This window comes from Anabrus simplex, chromosome 1, assembly GCF_040414725.1.
Source record: "Anabrus simplex isolate iqAnaSimp1 chromosome 1, ASM4041472v1, whole genome shotgun sequence".
Classification (NCBI taxonomy): Eukaryota; Metazoa; Arthropoda; class Insecta; order Orthoptera; family Tettigoniidae; genus Anabrus; species Anabrus simplex.
Window position 1 is genome coordinate 326,927,388 of NC_090265.1, and position 18,804 is coordinate 326,946,191.

Here is an 18,804-nt window from a genome sequence, read left to right on the forward strand (position 1 = left end):
CTACTGTAATATTCACAAATATCAACAAAGATCGCCTCATATATGACTAAACATTTATAAGAATGGAACTTGTTTTAACTGAATAGGCAAAAGCCTATGGTAAATTATTCTTACATTATGCATTAGAAAGAAAAGACGAATCCATTTTATTATAATTATATGTGAATATTGGGTCATTATATTATGTAATAAGAGTATTTAACTTGTCATAATTTTAGCTATATTGTAACATTGGAACTCTTAACAAAAGTCTAATCAACATAATGTTGTTAAATTTCAGAATATTTCATAAAGCTTTTAGGAATGAGGCATAATACAAAATGCAAACATAGGATTCTAATGTAGCTGAGGATGACCTTGTAAGAGGTCGAAACCGGTCCTATTATGCATGTGATATTCCATCATACATGTGATAATAAATAAGTATTGATTAGGTGGAACCTTTCTTTCTTTTTATGATTGTGACAGAACCGCTCGGCAAGTCTAAGCCGAGTTGTGCAAACATAGAACAGCAATTTTTTACTCATATCCAAGAACATTAAAGTGCCATGTGTTTCGTATCAGTGTATAAACTTTCAATCAGTATATTCTCAACTGCGTTAGTTCATTAGTTTCCAGTAGATCAAAGCAGGACCAGCAGTTCTATTCTGTGTTGCACGAACACATGACAATTTTTGAAACCAAAACCAGAACTTTTAAATGCCAAGTGGTTTATCTTTGTACATTCAATGTATATATGTTTCATCTAGTTTATTCAGATTGAGGCAGGACAGTCAAACCCAGGAACGTTCTTGTAACGCCACTGTTTCATATCGTTATAAGTGTTTCATACCGTATGTGTGTGTTTTCGAACAGTGCATGTGTTCCCAAATTCCATGTCCGTGAACGCGCAACAGTTTAGGCCAAAACTTGTCTTTGTACATTTTGCATCAATGCGTGTGTATTTCATCCTTTTTTCCAGATAGAAACAGGACTGTCAAGTCAAAAAACGCTCTTAGGGAGCCAAGGTTTCTTATCATTATAAATGTCCATGTCGAGTTCGTATATATTTTCAACCAGTACATGTATTTCCAGTGTTCTGTGTTCCATGAACACAAGACAAGTGTACATTGCATTTCAAGGTAATGTCCAGCAACCCATTGATGTGTTTCCATGCAATCACCTATAGGTAAATGGTGTTTCGTTATGATGATTGTTATCAGATTCCCATTGTTTTAATTTTTAACAAGAACTGATGATGACTCCAAGGGAGTAAAAACCAGTCTTTTTATAATTTAATATATTTTTACAATGTGTTGAATGGTGGAACATCCCTCAAACTCTATCTTATTAGTTAAATGTCAACACGGAAATGAAGATCATAACCTACGATGAGACAACTTTGGCGCCGTCTCATCTAAAACTCCCTTAAATTCATTTTGAAAGAGCCATGCATTTCAACATTGATTCAGATATTGGACTTCCCTTCTGCCTGTGTTAACTAAACCACAAAAACAATGCTACACTCGTTTTTATTTGTTGTTTCATATTCAGACTTCCTCATGCATTTTCTATCAGAAGAGTTTTCTGAGCACGTAGCAGAAGAATACTTATCCAGGTTATGTCTGTTGCATCGCCAATCACCAACAGTCACTTCTCCAACTCCGTATTGTCTCTGTATTATCAAGTTTTCTTTTAAAGCTTCTAATTTCACTTTTAATGGCACAAACTTCCATAATGAAGCAACGTACGACAACACTGCTCACAACCACTTTATACTGTACACTGTTCTATGCAGCAAGTCTGACACACAAGCACAAAGTGGGAGCAGGTGCATATATTGGCGAGGAGGAGAGAACATGCGACAAAAAACATGCGTGCGAATCCAGGAGATTAAGACACTGGATAAACTTTCTTATCCAGATGCCTAGAGGAAATTTAAATCGATGGCCTCTCCAGAATTCTCTGTCTCGTTTGTTGAGAAAGCAGTGAAAGTACGGATAACACCAGTAAGTTTCGTAGCTTCCGCTCCTGAGAAACCATCAACTAGCAAACAGACAGTTCCTCACACTACATTAACCAAGAAAAGAAAACGAATCACTCCACAATCATCGATAAGCATGTTATTGCCAAAAACGTCTGGAAAGGGTACTTCTCGGACACCTTTATCTGGGAAGTCATCCCCCACAAGGGCGGGGCCTTCTCCAACCCCATTAGGGATCACAGGTCCCATAAGAAGATGCCAGGCCATCTGCTGGCTCTCCTTCAAAGAATAAGGAATCTGCGGGCAAGAGCGAGAGGCCCCAATGACCTCATGTTCAATCCTTTTTTGGGGAACCCAGTTCTCCCAGGAAGAAGGCCCACCGTTCGAAATCAGAGTCTCCAAGTCACACCCTCTGCTGAGGAGACAATGTAGACTGAAGCAGTCATTGTTGTAGATGGTAATGATGACAAAATTGACACAGACAAAGATGGCGGAAATTGGCAGATAGTGAACCGAACGAAGGGCAAGCAATTGTCTTAATTTCGTAGCGCTTCCTATCCACACAACTGCAAAAGTTATCACTGTCACCTAGCTGAGTTATGTCAATTGATATCTGTCTCTGCGGCCTCCATAGTCTGTCTAAAGGAATCTCGTTTGAGACCTGGACACGACACGACTATGAGAGGATAACGTCTTTATTCTAAAGACAGAGTAACTGTAGATGGCGTGCCGACTGGAGGCGTCTGTACCCTACTCCACTCCAACATTTTCTGTAAAGAAATACCGCTCCGTACTCAGCTTCACTCAGTTGCAGTTCTTGCTCCATTGCCAGTAATGAGAATGGTGTGCAGTGTGTACTTTCCACCAGATTACAATCTTTAGATGACTGAAATCCAAGATTTGATCAGTCATTTACCTCCTCCTTTTCTGTTGCTGGGAGACGTGAATGCCCTTAACACCCCCTGGGGTTCTCTGCCTTCCTGCTGTAGGGAGAGGATTATTGAGCGATTGATCAACCAGTTCTTAATACACAGAAACCGGCACATTTCAGCCGGGCACATGGCACATTTTCACACCTAGCCCTGCTCTAGTTCCCCTGGTTCCCCTGTTACGATGGCAAGTACATGATGACGTCTGTGATAGTGACTACTACCTGATACTTCTCACGCTCTTGACTCGAAGACAGTCCGAAGTATCTAAGCGCTGGTTACTTCGACGGGCAAATTGGCCAGAATTTTCCAAATGCTCAGGGATCCTGATGACTGACGATATGCTGGAGTTTGTTGATGATCAAGTTTGTTCATTACAACTGTAATTCTGGCTGCTGCACAGGAAACAATTCCTTCCTTGTCCGGCATCCCTCACCGGAAATAGGTCCCATGGTGGACCAACGAAATTGCAGCAGCCATACGTGATCACCAATGGACTTTTAAGCATTATCGTTGGAATCCTACCATTGCCAATCATACCACATTTAAGTGCCAGCGTGCTAAGGCCTGGTTTTTTTATTCAAGAAAGTAAGAAAGCTAGTGGGAAAAGTGTGTGTCTTCCATGATGGCACATACTCCATCTTCACAAGTTTGAACAAAGCTCCGCCGTATTGTCGGAGTACATAACTTGCCCTCAAGTTCCCAGAATCTCCATTAAAGATGTAATTACGGTTCCTTCAGTCATTGCAGACCACATCGTGTCACATTTCGCAGATACATCCAGCTCTGGGAGATACGATACCTGCATTTCTACCAATTAAGCGCAAAGCAGAAGGATAACATCTCTCCTTCGCCTCTAGTGCTTCGCATTCCTATAACGTGCCTTGCACAGAGTGGGAATTGCGGAGTGCACTTGCGCTGTGCAGGAACATGGCTCCTGGAGCAGACATAATCCACAATTAAATGCTTAAGCATACGAGTGACTGATGTCCCAAGGATATCCTCACCATATTCAACAGAATATGGAGCGAGGGAGTATTTCCATCTCATACAGGCCAATATATCTTACAAATGGCCTTTGTAAGCTATTTGAAAAGATGGTTAACCAGAATCTTGTGTGGGCAAGGTCTCTTGACTAACTACCAATGTGGTTTTTGCTCTCATCGGTCTGCTACTGATCATCTGGTCAGACTGGAGAGCGCCATTCAGGAGGCCTTTCTTTGGAAGGAACACCTAGTCGCCATGTGTTTTGACCTGGAGAAAGCTTACGATACTACCTGGCGATACGGGACTCTCTCCACACTACATCAGTGGGGATTTGGGGGAAATTTACCAACATTTATTGAGAACATGTCACTCCGGCTCTTTCAACTCTGAGTTGGGAATGAATTTTCTCAATGTTATGTTCAAAAAAGTGGAGTACTGCAGGGATCTGTACCGAGTGTCATGCTGTTCGCAATCACCATCAACGGCATAGTTGCTGCTGCTGGGCCCATAGTCGTTCCATCACTGTACGTAGACGATTTAGCTCTACATTACAGCTCCGAAAGGATGGAGTTTGCTGAGAGACAGCTACAGTAAGCTATTAACCGAATTGACAGATGGGCCCTGCAACATGGTTTTCGATTTTCAGCGGCAAAAACCTTGCTTGTACGCTTCTATCAACATCAGCTAGTGCATCCTGAACCAGAGCTCCACTGGCAAACCAGTGTCTTACCAGTGGTAGACATCAGCAAATTCCTGGGTCTCCATTTCGATAAGAGAGTGACATCTGTCAGCTGAAGGTTGCCTGCTTAAAGAGACTTAACATGCTCAAGTTTCTCAATGGTACTTCGTTGAGGGCTGACCGTGTGGGGCTGTTTCGTTTCTACACAGCAATGGTCCTCTCCCAAATAGACTACGGTATTGCGGCATATGGTTCAGAATCAAGATCTACGCTGAAACTTTTAAACAGTGTTCACCATGGTGGAGTTAAGTTAGCAACTGGAGCTTTCCATACTAGCCCCATTCTCAGCCTACTCGCTGTAGTGGGGAGTGCCATATTTATGAATAAGGAGGCAGCAGTTACTCCTCACGTACTCTGCCAAAATTCGCGAAGTGCCGCTACATTCAAGCTATCAATGCATCTTTAGTACCCTATACCACCAGAGGTACCAAGACCAGCTGAATGTCACACAGACGGTTGGGACTCAAATTGATAGCTTGTGTCATGAGTTAGATGTGGCTATCGGTGCTTGTCTTGAGTGGACTCCTAGCGAGGTACCTCCGTGGTTAGTTCCAGGACCAGATATACGGCTAGATCTACTCCATGGACTCAAGGTGAACACGGATACCGCTCTTCATCGGAGATATTTTCAGGACTTCATTCACCAATATCTGGCCACGAGACAAGTCTTCACAGATGGTTCTAAGATTGGCGGTAATGTGGGTTGCTCTTTCATCACCAATAATATAAGCATAAAGATCTCGCTTCTTAGTGTCTGTAGCCTGTATACTGCAGAGCTTTCCGCCTGCAGTTTGCATTGAGTGATGACGAAAGGTACTTTCTCATGTATACCGACTCATTAAGTTCAATCCACTGACACCTGTTTCCCACAACACTCACTGGTGCAGTGAATTCGTGACCTTCTAGCCAGGTTGAGTGATGCTGGCACCAGAATCACTTTCGCATGGCTTTCAAGCCACATTGGGATTGCGGGAAATAAACTTGCGGATGAAGCTGAAAAGGAAGCGGTACTTTTACTTCCAAGGCCTGTGAATGAACCTGCTAAAGATATTTGTTCTCAGCTATGTCGAACTATCTTTGCGTCCTGGGAATCGGAGTGGCTAGCTGTCCAAACTCCCAACAAACTGAGAGCAATTAAGAAGACAGCTACGGGGCGGTCCTCTTTCCAGCCTTCACAGAGAGTGGTCGTGGTTTTGGGTAGGCTGAGAGTATGTCATGGAAGATCTACGCACTCTTACCTCCTAGAGAGGGAAGACCCCCCCCCCATGTAGTGTGGTCTTGTGGTGCTGACTTCACCCTGGCCCACATCCTCGCAGTGTGTGCTGATCTCTCTGGCATAAGATGGACCCTCGGCCTGCAGGAGACGCCTATACTCATACTAGCCAATGCCGCGACTACTGCTGATCTCGTCACTTGCTTTATGCGTGAAATTGGATTAATCAAGGGTGTGTAAATTTCAGGTGTTCTGTTACTTAGGGATCTTACGTTCCCTGTTGGAACTTACAATCCCTTTTGATTCGTTTGTGACTTTTATGGCTTAATAAAATACGTTTTGTTTTATTTTCTAATTAATTTCCAAATTCCTTCACTGAATAAATAATTGTATTTTTTTTATTTTTTCCACTTAATTTGATGATTACCTAGTTGTACTTCCTCTTAAAACAAAAAACACCACCACCACCACCACCACCATCACTCTCAGTAGAGGTGAGGCACACTACGATGACATGGCAGGAATAAGCAGGGAATGAAATGCTGTAGAAAACTCCTTTTAAATTTGTGAAAAGATAAATTCAAATAATGCTGTTGTACACTATGTTCAAGTTACAAAAAATCCAGATGCACCATCTACTCATCATGCCAGACCAGTGTTGTACATGTCTTTAATTTATTTGAATGATGTGTTTGTGCCTTGTGAAGTGTCATATGATAAGAAAAATTCCTTGTTATTTCCTTGTAGTCTACTTTCTTCACCTCTGCAAATGGAAGTCACTCAGTGTGATCTGTGCACATGTCATTGCGACAGATGACTGTTTCCTGTCACTGACCTAGGCTGTCCTTGGCACATATTGCCATATTACATACTAAACTCGCTCCATATCTAACGGGTGACTCAGAAGAGTTTTCATGTCATTCCAAATGCTTTCTTATTGCCATACTATGTGTAAATAAAAATACATTGTAAATAATTTGTAAATTGTTGCAGCATTTATAACACCTTCTAACAAATGTAAATCAGTGACCATTCTCGGAGTCCCCATTCCTTACAGAATAACCCAGTCTTTATTAAAAGTTGTTTATCCAGAATCTCTTATTTCTATGGGAATTGTAGTAAAAGGCGCAGGTTATTAACATATATATATAATTGTAATATATAATTGTAATATATAATTTATTTAGTGCAAAAACAAAATGAAGATTTAACTCTTAATGAAGTATCAACTGAAGAAAATTGTTATTTAAACTGGCAAGTTTATATATTAGGAAGAAGAGAAGAAAGAAAGTTAATTAATAAAGAACGAATAACCTTCCATTTCCACACCCTGTTTGAGGTAGGTACATTTAAGTCCCCACTCACCTTCCCCCTACAGTCTTCCACTTTCCTATGCCATACTAACCAATAGTTATTGCATACGGCCCTTTTTCCCTCCCTCCCTCCCCTTCTCTGCCAACACAGGTAGGCCAGACCACGTCTGTATGAGACTCGCAGTTAGCTATGTATATATTGAGTTTATAAATACTAACATAGTGTTTTCATTCACTCTTACAGAGCTAATTTGATTTTCTTGTCTTTTAGTACATACATGCATACGTACGTACATCATTGTTATAGACCATTATGCCTTTCATTGTTCAGTCTGCAAGCATCTGTGAATTTACTAAACGTCGCCACAATCCCCAATTTGCAGCTAGCGCTGTGGCCTCATTTAGGTCTGTACCTCTTACCTTTAAATCGTTAGAAACTGAGTCTAACCATTGTCATCTTGGTCTACCTCTACTTCTCTTACCCTCCATAACAGAGTCCATTTTTCTCCTAGGTAACCTATCGTCCTCCATTCGCCTCACATGACCCTACCACTGAAGCCGGTTTATGCGTTCAACTTCATCCATCGAGTTCATTTCTAAATTAGCCTTTATCTCATTCCGAGTACCCTCCTGCCATTGATCCCACCTCTTTGTACCAGCAATCATTCTTGCTACTTTCATGTCTGTTACTTCTAACATATGAATAAGATATCCTGAGTCCACCCAGCTTCCGCTCCCATAAAGCAAAGTTGGTCTGAAAACAGACCGATGTAAAGAAAGTTTCGTCTGGGAACTGACTTCCCTCTTACAGAATACTGTTGATTGCAACTGCGAGCTAACTGCATTAGCTTTACTACACCTTGATTCAATCTCACTTACTGTATTACCATCCTGGGAGAACACACAACCTAAATACTTGAAATTATCTATGTGTTCTAGCTTTGTATCACCAATCTGACATTCAGTTCTGTTGAATTTCTTACCTAATGACATCAGTTTAGTCTTCGAAAGGCTAATTTTCATACCATACTCAGTGTACCTATTTACAAGTTCCAAGATATTAGACTGCAGGCTTTTGCCACAATCTGCCATTAAGACTAAGTCGTCAGCATAGGCCAGACTGCTTACTATATTTCCACCACCTGAATTCCTCCCTGCCATTTTATACCTTTCAGAAGATGATCCATGTAAATTACAAAAAGCAAAGGTGAAAGATTACAGCCTTGTCTAACTCCTGTAAGTACCCTGAACCAAGAACTCATTCTACTATCAATTCTCACTGAAGCCCAATTGTCAATATAAATGCCTTTGATTGATTTTAATAGTCTACATTCAATTCCCTAGTCCCCCAGTATGGCGAACATCTTTTTCCCTCGGTACCCTGTCATATGCTTTCTCTAGATCTATGAAACATAAACACAACTGCCTATTCCTCTCGTAGCATTTTTCATTTAACTGGCACATACTGAAAATCTGATCCTGACAGCCCCTCTGTGGTCTGAAACCACACTGGTTTTCATCCAACTTCCTCTCAACTACTGATCGCACCCTCCCAAGATGCCAGTGAATACTTTGCCTGGTATACTAATCAATGAGATACCTCGATAGTTGTTGCAATCCTTCCTGTTCTTTTGCTTATAGATAGGTGCAATTACTGCTTTTGTCCAACCTGAAGGTACCTCACCAACACTCCATGCTAATTTTATTGCTCTATGAAGCCATTTCATCCCAGCCTTCCCACTATACTTCACCATTTCAGGTCTAATTTCATCTATTCCTGCTGCTTTATGACAGTGGAGTTTATTTGCCATCCTTTTCACTTCCTCAAGCGTCATTTCACCATCATCATTTTCCTCCTCCCCATGCTTGGCTGTTCGCAAGAACACCGGGAAGATTTCCTTTTACGTTGAGAAGATGTTCATCTCTCCAGTGATTCCCTGGGATCTATTATGAGTTTACCTGAATTACTCAAAACACTGTTCATTTCTTTTTCCCTCCCTTCCTAAGATTCTTTATTACTGTCCAGAAAGGTTTCCCTGCTGCTCGACCTAGCCTTTCCATATTGTTACCAAAATCTTCCCACGACTTATTTTTGGATTCAGCAACTGTTTGTTTCACTCTGTTTCTTTCATCTATGTATAATTCCCTGTCTGCCTCAGCCCTTGTTTGGAGCCATTTCTGATAAGCCTTCTTTTTATGTTTACAAGCTGCTCTCACTTCCATCATTCCACCAAGATGTTCGCCTTTTCCCATCTTTACGCACGCTTGTTCCTAGGCATTCCCTTGCTGTTTCTACTACAGCATCCCTGTATGCCACCCATTCTCTTTCTATATCCTGAACCTGCTTACTCTCTACTGTTTGAAACTTCTCACTAATCATATCCATGTACTTCTGTCTAATTTCCTCGACCTGGAGATTTTCTACCCTTCTTCGTTTGCAGACAGATTTCACTTTCTCTATCCTAGGCCTAGAGATACTTAGTTCACTACAGATCAGATAGTGGTCTGTATCATCAAAAAATCCCCAGAAAACTCGTACATTCCTAACAGGTTTCCTAAATTTGAAGTCGGTTAAGATATAGTCTATTATGGATCTGGTACCCCTAGCCTCCTATGTGTAGCGGTGAATAGCCTTATGCTTGAAGAATGTATTCGTAACTGCTAAACCCATACCAGCACAGAAGTCCAGCAAACGCTTTCCATTTGCATTAGCTTCCATATCTTCCCCACATTTACCAATTACCCTTTCGTATCCTTGAGTTCTGTTTCCAGCTCTCGCATTGAAATCACCTATTAGCACTATCCTATCCCTGCTGCTGACCCTGGCGACAATGTCACTCAATGCTTCATAAAACTTGTCAATTTCATCCTCATCTGCACCCTCACATGGTGAATACACGGACACATTTCTTGTCCTAATTCCTCCAACTGACAAATCTACCCACATCATTCGCTCATTTACGTGCCTAACAGAAACTATGTTGCGTGCAATGGTATTCCTGATAAACAGCCCTACCCCATACTCTGCCCTTCCATTTCTTACACCTATCAAGTACACTTTATAATCTCCTATCTCTCCCTCGTTATCTCCCCTTACCTGAATATCACTTACTCTTTGCTGACTCAGCCAGTTCTACTTTCTTTTTTCCATAAGCCCCATTAATATTGATAGCTTCCCATCGAATTCCATTTCATTCGCCAAGTTGTTTCCAAGGAGTCCCTCACCTGTCAAACGGGAGTGGGACTCCGTTACTCCCATAGGTCCGAGGCTTGCTTAAAATGTTCTGAGCTTGGTAAATTCATGAAGCAGGATGCCACCCTACTTACACATAGTCCAACTGAGGATCTCTCCTCTAACAGGTTATGGACCACTGATGGATTGTATAGTCCTAGCCACCTGAGCACAAGGATGGCCATGACTCAGAACATGTCCGAGATGCCCACTTCCATTCCATAGCAGCTGGTATCCCGACTCTCGGGACCACTTACTAGGCCGCTGAGCCGTTGCCCGTGGTTCACGAACTAGGACTAGCTCTCATGGTTAATAATTAAGAAGTTCACCCTACACAAGGAGAATAAGTCATTGATGGAACTGTGCTGTGAATTAAATTTTTTAACATGATATACACTTTTTTATTAGGAGGAATTCTGTAGAGTACACCAGATACTTTATTACTAATAAAGAAAAGTGGACAGCAGTTCTTATTTACATCTGGCAGCTTGAGTTTTATTTGTAATCCTATAATGGTGCAAAGTTTGTTGTAGAAGAAGAAGAAGAATTAGTCCTAACAACAGTCTTGATTATAAGTTTTTAATTATAATGTAATGTGTAATTTTAATCAAGTTACCAATCTTTTTAGGGAATCATTTATTCTGAAGAAGAGAATGGACACTTTATTATTTTTATGTCCGGGTATGGTTCACATTTCACTTTTGAAGGTGGTGACGTGTAACTAGAGTCTTGTTCCACCGTTTGCTAGCAGCACACACACAGGGGCCAACGAATGCACTCATCATAGCCATTTTATAACAACACTGTCAGCGTAGGAGCAGACAGCATGGAAAGCAACAGTCAGGTACAACACTGTACGACTTGGTTCCTATGGAAAGAAGGCGTAACCACTGCAGAAATTCATTGGCGGTTGGTGGCAGTCTGTGGAGAACATGCGCCATCACAGACAACAGTTTACGACTGGGTGGAAGGTTGGAAAACAGGTTACACATCGGTGGACAAGGGAGCCAGTTCTGGAAGGAATGTGACAGTGTCAACACCAGCCAACATTGCCCGGGTCTAACAGGCCAGCAAAGGAACTAAATGCATCACATTTACAGAAATGGAGGCAGCCATGGGAATTAGCTGAAAAACCCTGCAGCGGATCATGCAAAGCCACTTACAGTTGGGGAAGGTGTCATCCACGTGGGTGCCTAGACTCTTGTCTGCAGATGAAAAGCAGAGGCATGTGGAAGTGTGCAGAGAACTTTTGCAACGCCATGATCAAGATCCAGCCGACTTCATGGCTAGGCTTGTGACTGGTGATGAGACATGGCCACCGATGTGCACGCTGTTTTCCAACCTTCCACCCAGTTGTAAACTGTTGTCTGTGATGGTGCATGTTTCCCACAGACTGCCACCAAGTGCCGATGAATTTCTGCTGTGGTCACGCCTTCTTTCCACAGGAACCAAATCATATAGCGCTGTCCCTGACGGTTGCTTTCCATGTTGTCTGCTCCTACGCTGACAGTGTTGTTATGAAATGGCTATGACGAGTGCATTCGCTGGCCCCTGTGCGTGTGCTGCTACCAAACGGTGGAACAAGACACTAATTACATGTCACTGCCTTCAAATGTGAAATGTGAACCATACCCGGATGTACAAAAAATAAAGTGTAAAATAATATAGTACGCCCTTTGTATATACTAGTAAATAAATGTAATAAACAAAGTTATTTTTTAAAAGAGTGAATTGTATTGACGAGGTGGACTCCTATTAAACTCCTGCTTTTCAGTATAATGAGATTAATGGTAAGTGTCCGCCTCCGTAGAGTAACGGTTAGTGTTATTAGCTGCCGTCCTCGGGGGCCCGGGTTCGATTCCCGGTACTGCCAGAAATTTAAGAATGGCAGGAGGGCTGGTATGTGGTTGAAATGGTACATGCAGCTCACCTCCAATGGGGGTGTGCCTGAAAAGAGCTGCACCACCTCGGGATGAGGACACGAGTTTACTTTAATGGTAAAAGTCATTACGGACCAAAAGAGATCATAACAGTGGTTAAATTAATAAATTAAATTCTGCAGATTTTAATGTTACTAGGGATGGAAATTTCGTCCAAATGAGTGTACGGAGCGAGCGGATACTCTGTCAGGCAGCAGGGTGTGCTGTAACTATTTGTAAATACCAATAAATAATAATAATAATTAATTATAATCATTGCCCGATGCTTGGGTGCCATTTGTAACTTTGCTGTTAATATTAATAATCATAAATAAATAAATAAAATTTCTGAAAAAATAAAATGTTTGCAATAAATCAAATTAATAAAATTAATAACAATAATTAATCAAACTGTCCGTAGAGTTCACCAGAATGGATCCCTCGAATTTAGACAGAGCATGATAATTCTTTATCTCCCAGGGCGTGTACATAATGCTGCATACTGGTACATCTGCTTCAGGCCTTACCTAACCTCCTGAAAATGACTAAATAGGTAGGAACTATACCTAGGTTCATCAATAACTCCACTGATTCTAAAATAACTATATTCTCAATAAAATCCGTGCATGAGCACCTCTATCAAAGGGTAGGAAGGGTCCACCTATTCAATACTACTGTATTATACTAATAGTATTGAATAGGTGGACCCTTCCTACCCTTTGATAGTGATCAATTGTCAATACGAACCATAATGAAATTCATAACTTATGACATGAGCACCTCCTCAACACACAAAATATACAAATAATACACACACAAAATATTGCTGGAAGACTCCATATTTACAACAACAATGAAAACAGTGGGAAAACATAAGCGAGAACTAAGCCACCATTTGAACAATGCACATATATGTAGATAAGAACCCTTCACTGTCTTTTTATAAACACGACTTGCCGATTCTCGTAATCGGCACTTATTTTATCACACAGATACCGTACCTCATAATCAGTGGCGAAGCTATTAGTTAATTAATGGGTAGGCAGTAAATATTACCTTAAAGTTTCTTGTACAGTAGTTCCAAACGTCGAGTTGTCTTGGTTGCAAAATGGTCAATCACTCGGTCCTTCAATACTTGATCACTCACCAATTTCTTCACAAGCATTTTCTCGATAGAAATGGTACGAAGAATGCTGAGTCTTTCATTGTTCATTGAATTATGCAAGTATGTTTTTATCCTCTTCAGAGTGCTCATACTCCCTTCAGTGTTCACAGGAAATGTTAATATTAAAGGAATCAATTTTGACATTTCCACAACCGGGCGAGTTGGCCGTGCGGTTAGAAGCACGCACATGTGAGCTCGCGTCCGGGAGATAGTGGGTTCGAACCCCACTGTCGGCAGCCCTGACGATGGTTTTCCACTTTCACACCAGGCAAATCTACCTTAATTAAGGCCATGGCTGCTTTCTTCCCATTCCTTGGCCTTTCCTGTCCCATCGTCGCCATAAGACCTATCTGTGTCGGTGCGACGTAAAACAAAGAGCAATAATAATAATAAGACATTTCCACATATACTGGTTCGAGATCATTGAGGACAATGTAATGTAAACATTTTAGGGGACAAATGTTTTTCTATATCGAAATAAATCTTAATCAATTCACTTTCTAGTCTTTTCCTATTAAAACAGCGGTAAATGCTCATAAGACTGTTGAGTTTAATAGCAGGGAAGCTCTCTTTGTAAACTATGGACTGAGTTGGATCCAACAACTCAAACTGGATGCTTTCAAAATCGCCAAACCGTATTTCCATTTGCATAATTAAGGTGTCAAGAACTGCATATGTTAACATTTTGAGCTTTTGGAATGTCCTGTCATCTACATTTATCTCGTTATTTATTTTGCGACATTTTACAACACAAGATGATACTGTATATTCTGATTGCAGAACCTTGAGTATACAGTGGTTTTTCTAATTTCAGTATTGCACAGAATTACATCAGGTGTGCTTTTATGTTGCAGTAGAGCAACGATATGGTCTCTATAAACAAAAATTTATCTACAGAGACAGAGCAAATAAATGAATTGGGCCTTCTTGAGTATGTTAAGCAACCCTACAGCAGAATTTTACGACTCACTGTCCCAACCCTCATCATTCTCTGCAATGTCTTCAAAAACCTGTCTTAGATCATCATAGTGTGAAAATATTGTGTGGACTGCTCTCGAGTGAAAGCTCCAACGGGTAGCATATGCTTGTGGAAGTCTGAATCCTTTGGATTCCAGAGGATGAGCTCTTTTTGAGGGTCTACTAAAAATGAATGAAACGCTGTCAGATTATGAATGAAGAGCCTGCCTGATATTATTGTCTCGTTTTACAAAACTAACAGTCCATGTCTGAATTGTCACAAATACAGCCAATAATGCATGGATTGTCTACTGATTCAAAAGAAAAGCACACACTTAACAATAGGGTACTTCATTGTCACCTTCGCGTGGGGAGTTACTATGCTCTCAAATAGCAAGGAGGCTTGCCTCTCTGGGCTCTAGACCTTGAGGAGAGGGGAGTGCAGGCGGTAAACGTACCCTTCCTCCACCACCCCGCGCCATTCACAAGCTGACAGAAGGGAAATAAAACAAAAAGTGCTGGGTGAGACAAGTTAGAGACTGCCTCCCTGTCAGAACAAGTAGTCTGCTGTCGCCATCTAGCGGGGCGATCAGCGAAGCACATCATCTGCTGTCATCATTTAGCACATATCAAAAAGAGATTATTGTTGATTCAACACAATAACAACAGCAGATACATTTGTTACGATAGTTATGTTTAATCGTAATTCTTAGGGTAGGCATAGCCTCAAATGACTCCAAGTAGTTTCGCCACTGCTCATAATACTGTGTTCACTGACTCTTAACACTTGTTTTAAACATATATTCACTTGAGCAACACATGCTTGTCGTTCCTGAACATAAATTATGGAAAGTCTGAGATAACCTTCAACATATAATACCAGGCCACCACAAAGTGATACAATACCCAGTGCCTAAGCACTCCACGGTTTGTAGGTCAGCCACGTTCCACAAACATTTGAAGTCCAGTCCAGTATAGTGCAGCCATGTCACTCCAGTACCATATATCCAGTTGTAAGTGTACCAGCACTACTTCATTCCCGTATCGTTTGTCCAGTTTCTTTTCCGCTGTGATGTCAAAGTTTATATAGACCTCCACTTCCCCCTTCCTCTCAGATGATACATCGAGATTGATCCTGGCCAGCCAATCATGAGTATATCCTCTAGTCAAGACCACGCCCTGAACGTCTTCCTGTCCCCAAGACAATAACAGCATCTACTGACTCAGGTGTTTCACATGAGTCATAGAACTTCCCAACTACAACAAGAAGTCCACCAGACCTGGGCTATTCACACTAGTCATACAAAGTTCCCGAGTTATGACTAGCAATATTTTCCCAACTGTCATACAAAACAAATTACTCGTACCACATATGGAGACCTCCCAGCTTACAAATATCAATGACAAAATATACAACGGAAATACTGACGATGATAATAATAAATCAAATACTGACAATAATATCTCTCACTTCTAAATACATTGCGAGGGTGTGATATATGTGCTAGCACTCACAATTAAGTACGATAAAGGTTAAACAAGAACCTTTAATAGACACCATTATCAAGACATACCTCTTGTTTTTATGGACACCTAAGAAGACTGGAGAATGAAGCATGATCCACAGTGCTAAGTCATGTAAGAAAACATCATCTTTGGTACAAACAGATTAGACAATATCTTGAAACTTTCAACATCCCTGAAACACTCATGGCCAAAAAAAAAAAAAAAAAAGCCAAGAAGTGATACAAGAAAACTCACAAATCAAGTATAAGATCAGAAGCTAAGCAACATCAAAGCCAAGGAATGAAGAGATATGGGCAAGGAAGAACACATAAACAGCCTCAACAACGTAAGCTGCTAGAAGAAGGGTAACCTTTTAAAATTTTCCAGCATCTCCCCACCTTCCACCCTTCTAAAAGGATTTTTATTATAGTTTAAAATACTGTACAATTTTTTGAAATTGTACACTTCATACAACATCCTATTGCTGGTCACTATTTTGTGCACCTCCACTTGACATTATTCAAATAAAAGTAATCCTCCTGCTGTGGGATATGATGATTTGAACCTACACTGTTCAGATTTGAAGCTTAGCTCCTTAACCCTAATGACTCAAATTTCTAGATACTCATGCTTGTATGAACCACTCCCTTAAAGGCCTAAATGGATAATCTCTATTTGGTGTTATCCCATAAACTACAGTGTTGCCTAAGACTCAAACAACTGGGTCAATAGATACTCCTAGTATATTATTTGTAAAGATATTCATTTTAAGAAACAAAAAATATTGAGATTTTAGTGTCAATTCTGTGCATTTCCTGTTTCCTGTAAACTTGCCTAGAATCTAACATTGTATTTGATTTTTATAAATTGTTTGTTTAAACATTTTAAAACCTTGCTTATGTCAAAACCTGCTGCTGCTGCTGCTGACCCCCCCCCCCCCTTTCCTCACACATATTTCAGATCAAACAGAACTACTGGTAGTCGTATAATTACAAAAATATATATTTCTGTTTTAGGAATATGCCATGGAGTAGCAGGGAATGGCTATGTATTCCTCTTGCTGTATCGCCTGACCCAAGATCAAAAACATCTGTACCGTGCTCTTCAGTTTGCAGACTTCATGAATACCCCAGAGTTTAAGCAGGGAGCACGTACTCCAGATTCCCCATTCAGCTTGTATGAAGGACTTGCTGGCACTGTTTGCTATTTAGCAGATGTTTACAAGCCAGAGGAGGCAGCTTTTCCATTCTTGGATGTTTTCTAAATAAGCCTTCCTAGAATACTTATTCATTATCATAAGGTTTATGACTGTATTTTGAATTGTGAAATCCTTTTCTTTGCAATTTTATTGTTGTGAAATTTGATGTTTTGTGAGTTGACTGCTTTCTATAGAATTGTTAAGAGGCTGTTATTTTCTCTGTACTTCCTCGTTTACTCTCATTTTAAACGAATACTAAGCCACAGTGGTTTATGATAAAAATTACATTTATTTTCAGAAATTCTTATTAGTTCCTTTTAAAATATTAAGATACATTGGTATTCAGTAAATGTAATATTTAATTTTGTAATAATAAAATAAAGTGTTTGAAGTAAAATTAAATTAGTGTTCTTCCTAGCCAACAATTGGAACAGTATTCATAGCTTCTTTGATCAAGCATGAAAACGATCTCTGCAACACAGTTCGCACTTGGGACCCCTGTGGGTGGGGGCGGTAGAATAACACCCACGGTATCCCCTGCCTGTCGTAAGAGGCGACTAAAAGGGGCCTCAGGGGCTCTGAACTTTGGAGCGTGGGTTGGCAACCACGGGGCCCTCAGCCGAGTCCTGGCATTAGTGATGGGCAGTCTGAGACGAGGTCTCGAGATTTCTCGGCATTTCTCGAGACTAGCGCAGGCATTATTTCTCGCGAGAAATTTCGAGAACTCTCGAGAACGTTGTCCCCACAATGTGCGGCGAGCAGCGTGTCGTAGGCCTGCAGGTAGTTGGAGCTGAATGTTGTTTGTTCCGCATATGCGTATAGCCAACCACGGGCCTTCTCATTTTCGTAAATACGTGTCAACAAGCGACTAGGGCGTTAATTTATACCGAGGTCTATTTTGACGCAGTATAACATAATTATAAAGGATACGCATTCGGGCATTTTATGCACTTATAGGTACACGAATGAGTGGTTTAAGTACAGAACCTGACGGCTACTCAGGTACACGTAACTGGATAGTAGAGGCGTGCATTATTCGAACTCGAGACGAGGCAAGATGCGCCTTGCTGCATATGCAACCACCATTACGCATGAGTGGAATGTGCAATCTAAATTGCTATAGAGTATTCGCGTCATAATAATTCGCGTCGATATATGACGATGCAATATGAACTGTGTTGAACAACTTGAAGACGATGTCTTGTCTTGTCTTGTGGATATTTATTTGGGATTCAACAAATTCTTTCCCAGTCACGAGACAATTAATATATTACACTTATATCACAAAAGCACACGGTTACATCACTAATGCCCGATTTTAGCATGATCACACGTAGATAGATGCACTTAAAGAAGCAAAATTATATCGGGTATGAGTAGATTCATGGAAGTATTACATTCTATACTGAGCAGAGACACAAATAACTTAGTAAGCTGGAATAGGAGTAACGTGTTACACTGTACAAGATCGGAAAGTAATAAAAACCTTGATACAGTATCTACTCACCAGGAACATATAGAAGTGCCACCTCACAAACATGTCGGAACAAAACAACTGAAAAACTAGATCATAATTACAATTTTATGTGAGTGTTATCAAGGTATTTGTTTAAAATAGTAATGATCGTAGGCGAAGGTCGGTGCAACAAAACTGAAAGTCGTGTAGGGAAAGATACTTGAACT

The 18,804-nt window shown here is 40.7% G+C and overlaps 1 protein-coding gene across 1 annotated transcript in view; it reads left to right on the forward strand.

Annotated features, from left to right (window-relative positions):
• LOC136865838 (lanC-like protein 3) overlaps positions 1–17,515 on the forward strand; it is a 164,844-nt gene extending 147,329 nt beyond the window's left edge. The window contains exon 5 of the mRNA XM_067142433.2: positions 16,940–17,515. Within this exon, the coding sequence (XP_066998534.2) occupies positions 16,940–17,187 (248 nt within the window). The 3' untranslated portion in view covers positions 17,188–17,515. The remainder of the gene's footprint in view (positions 1–16,939) is intronic.
• The last annotated feature ends 1,289 nt before the right edge of the window (positions 17,516–18,804 follow it).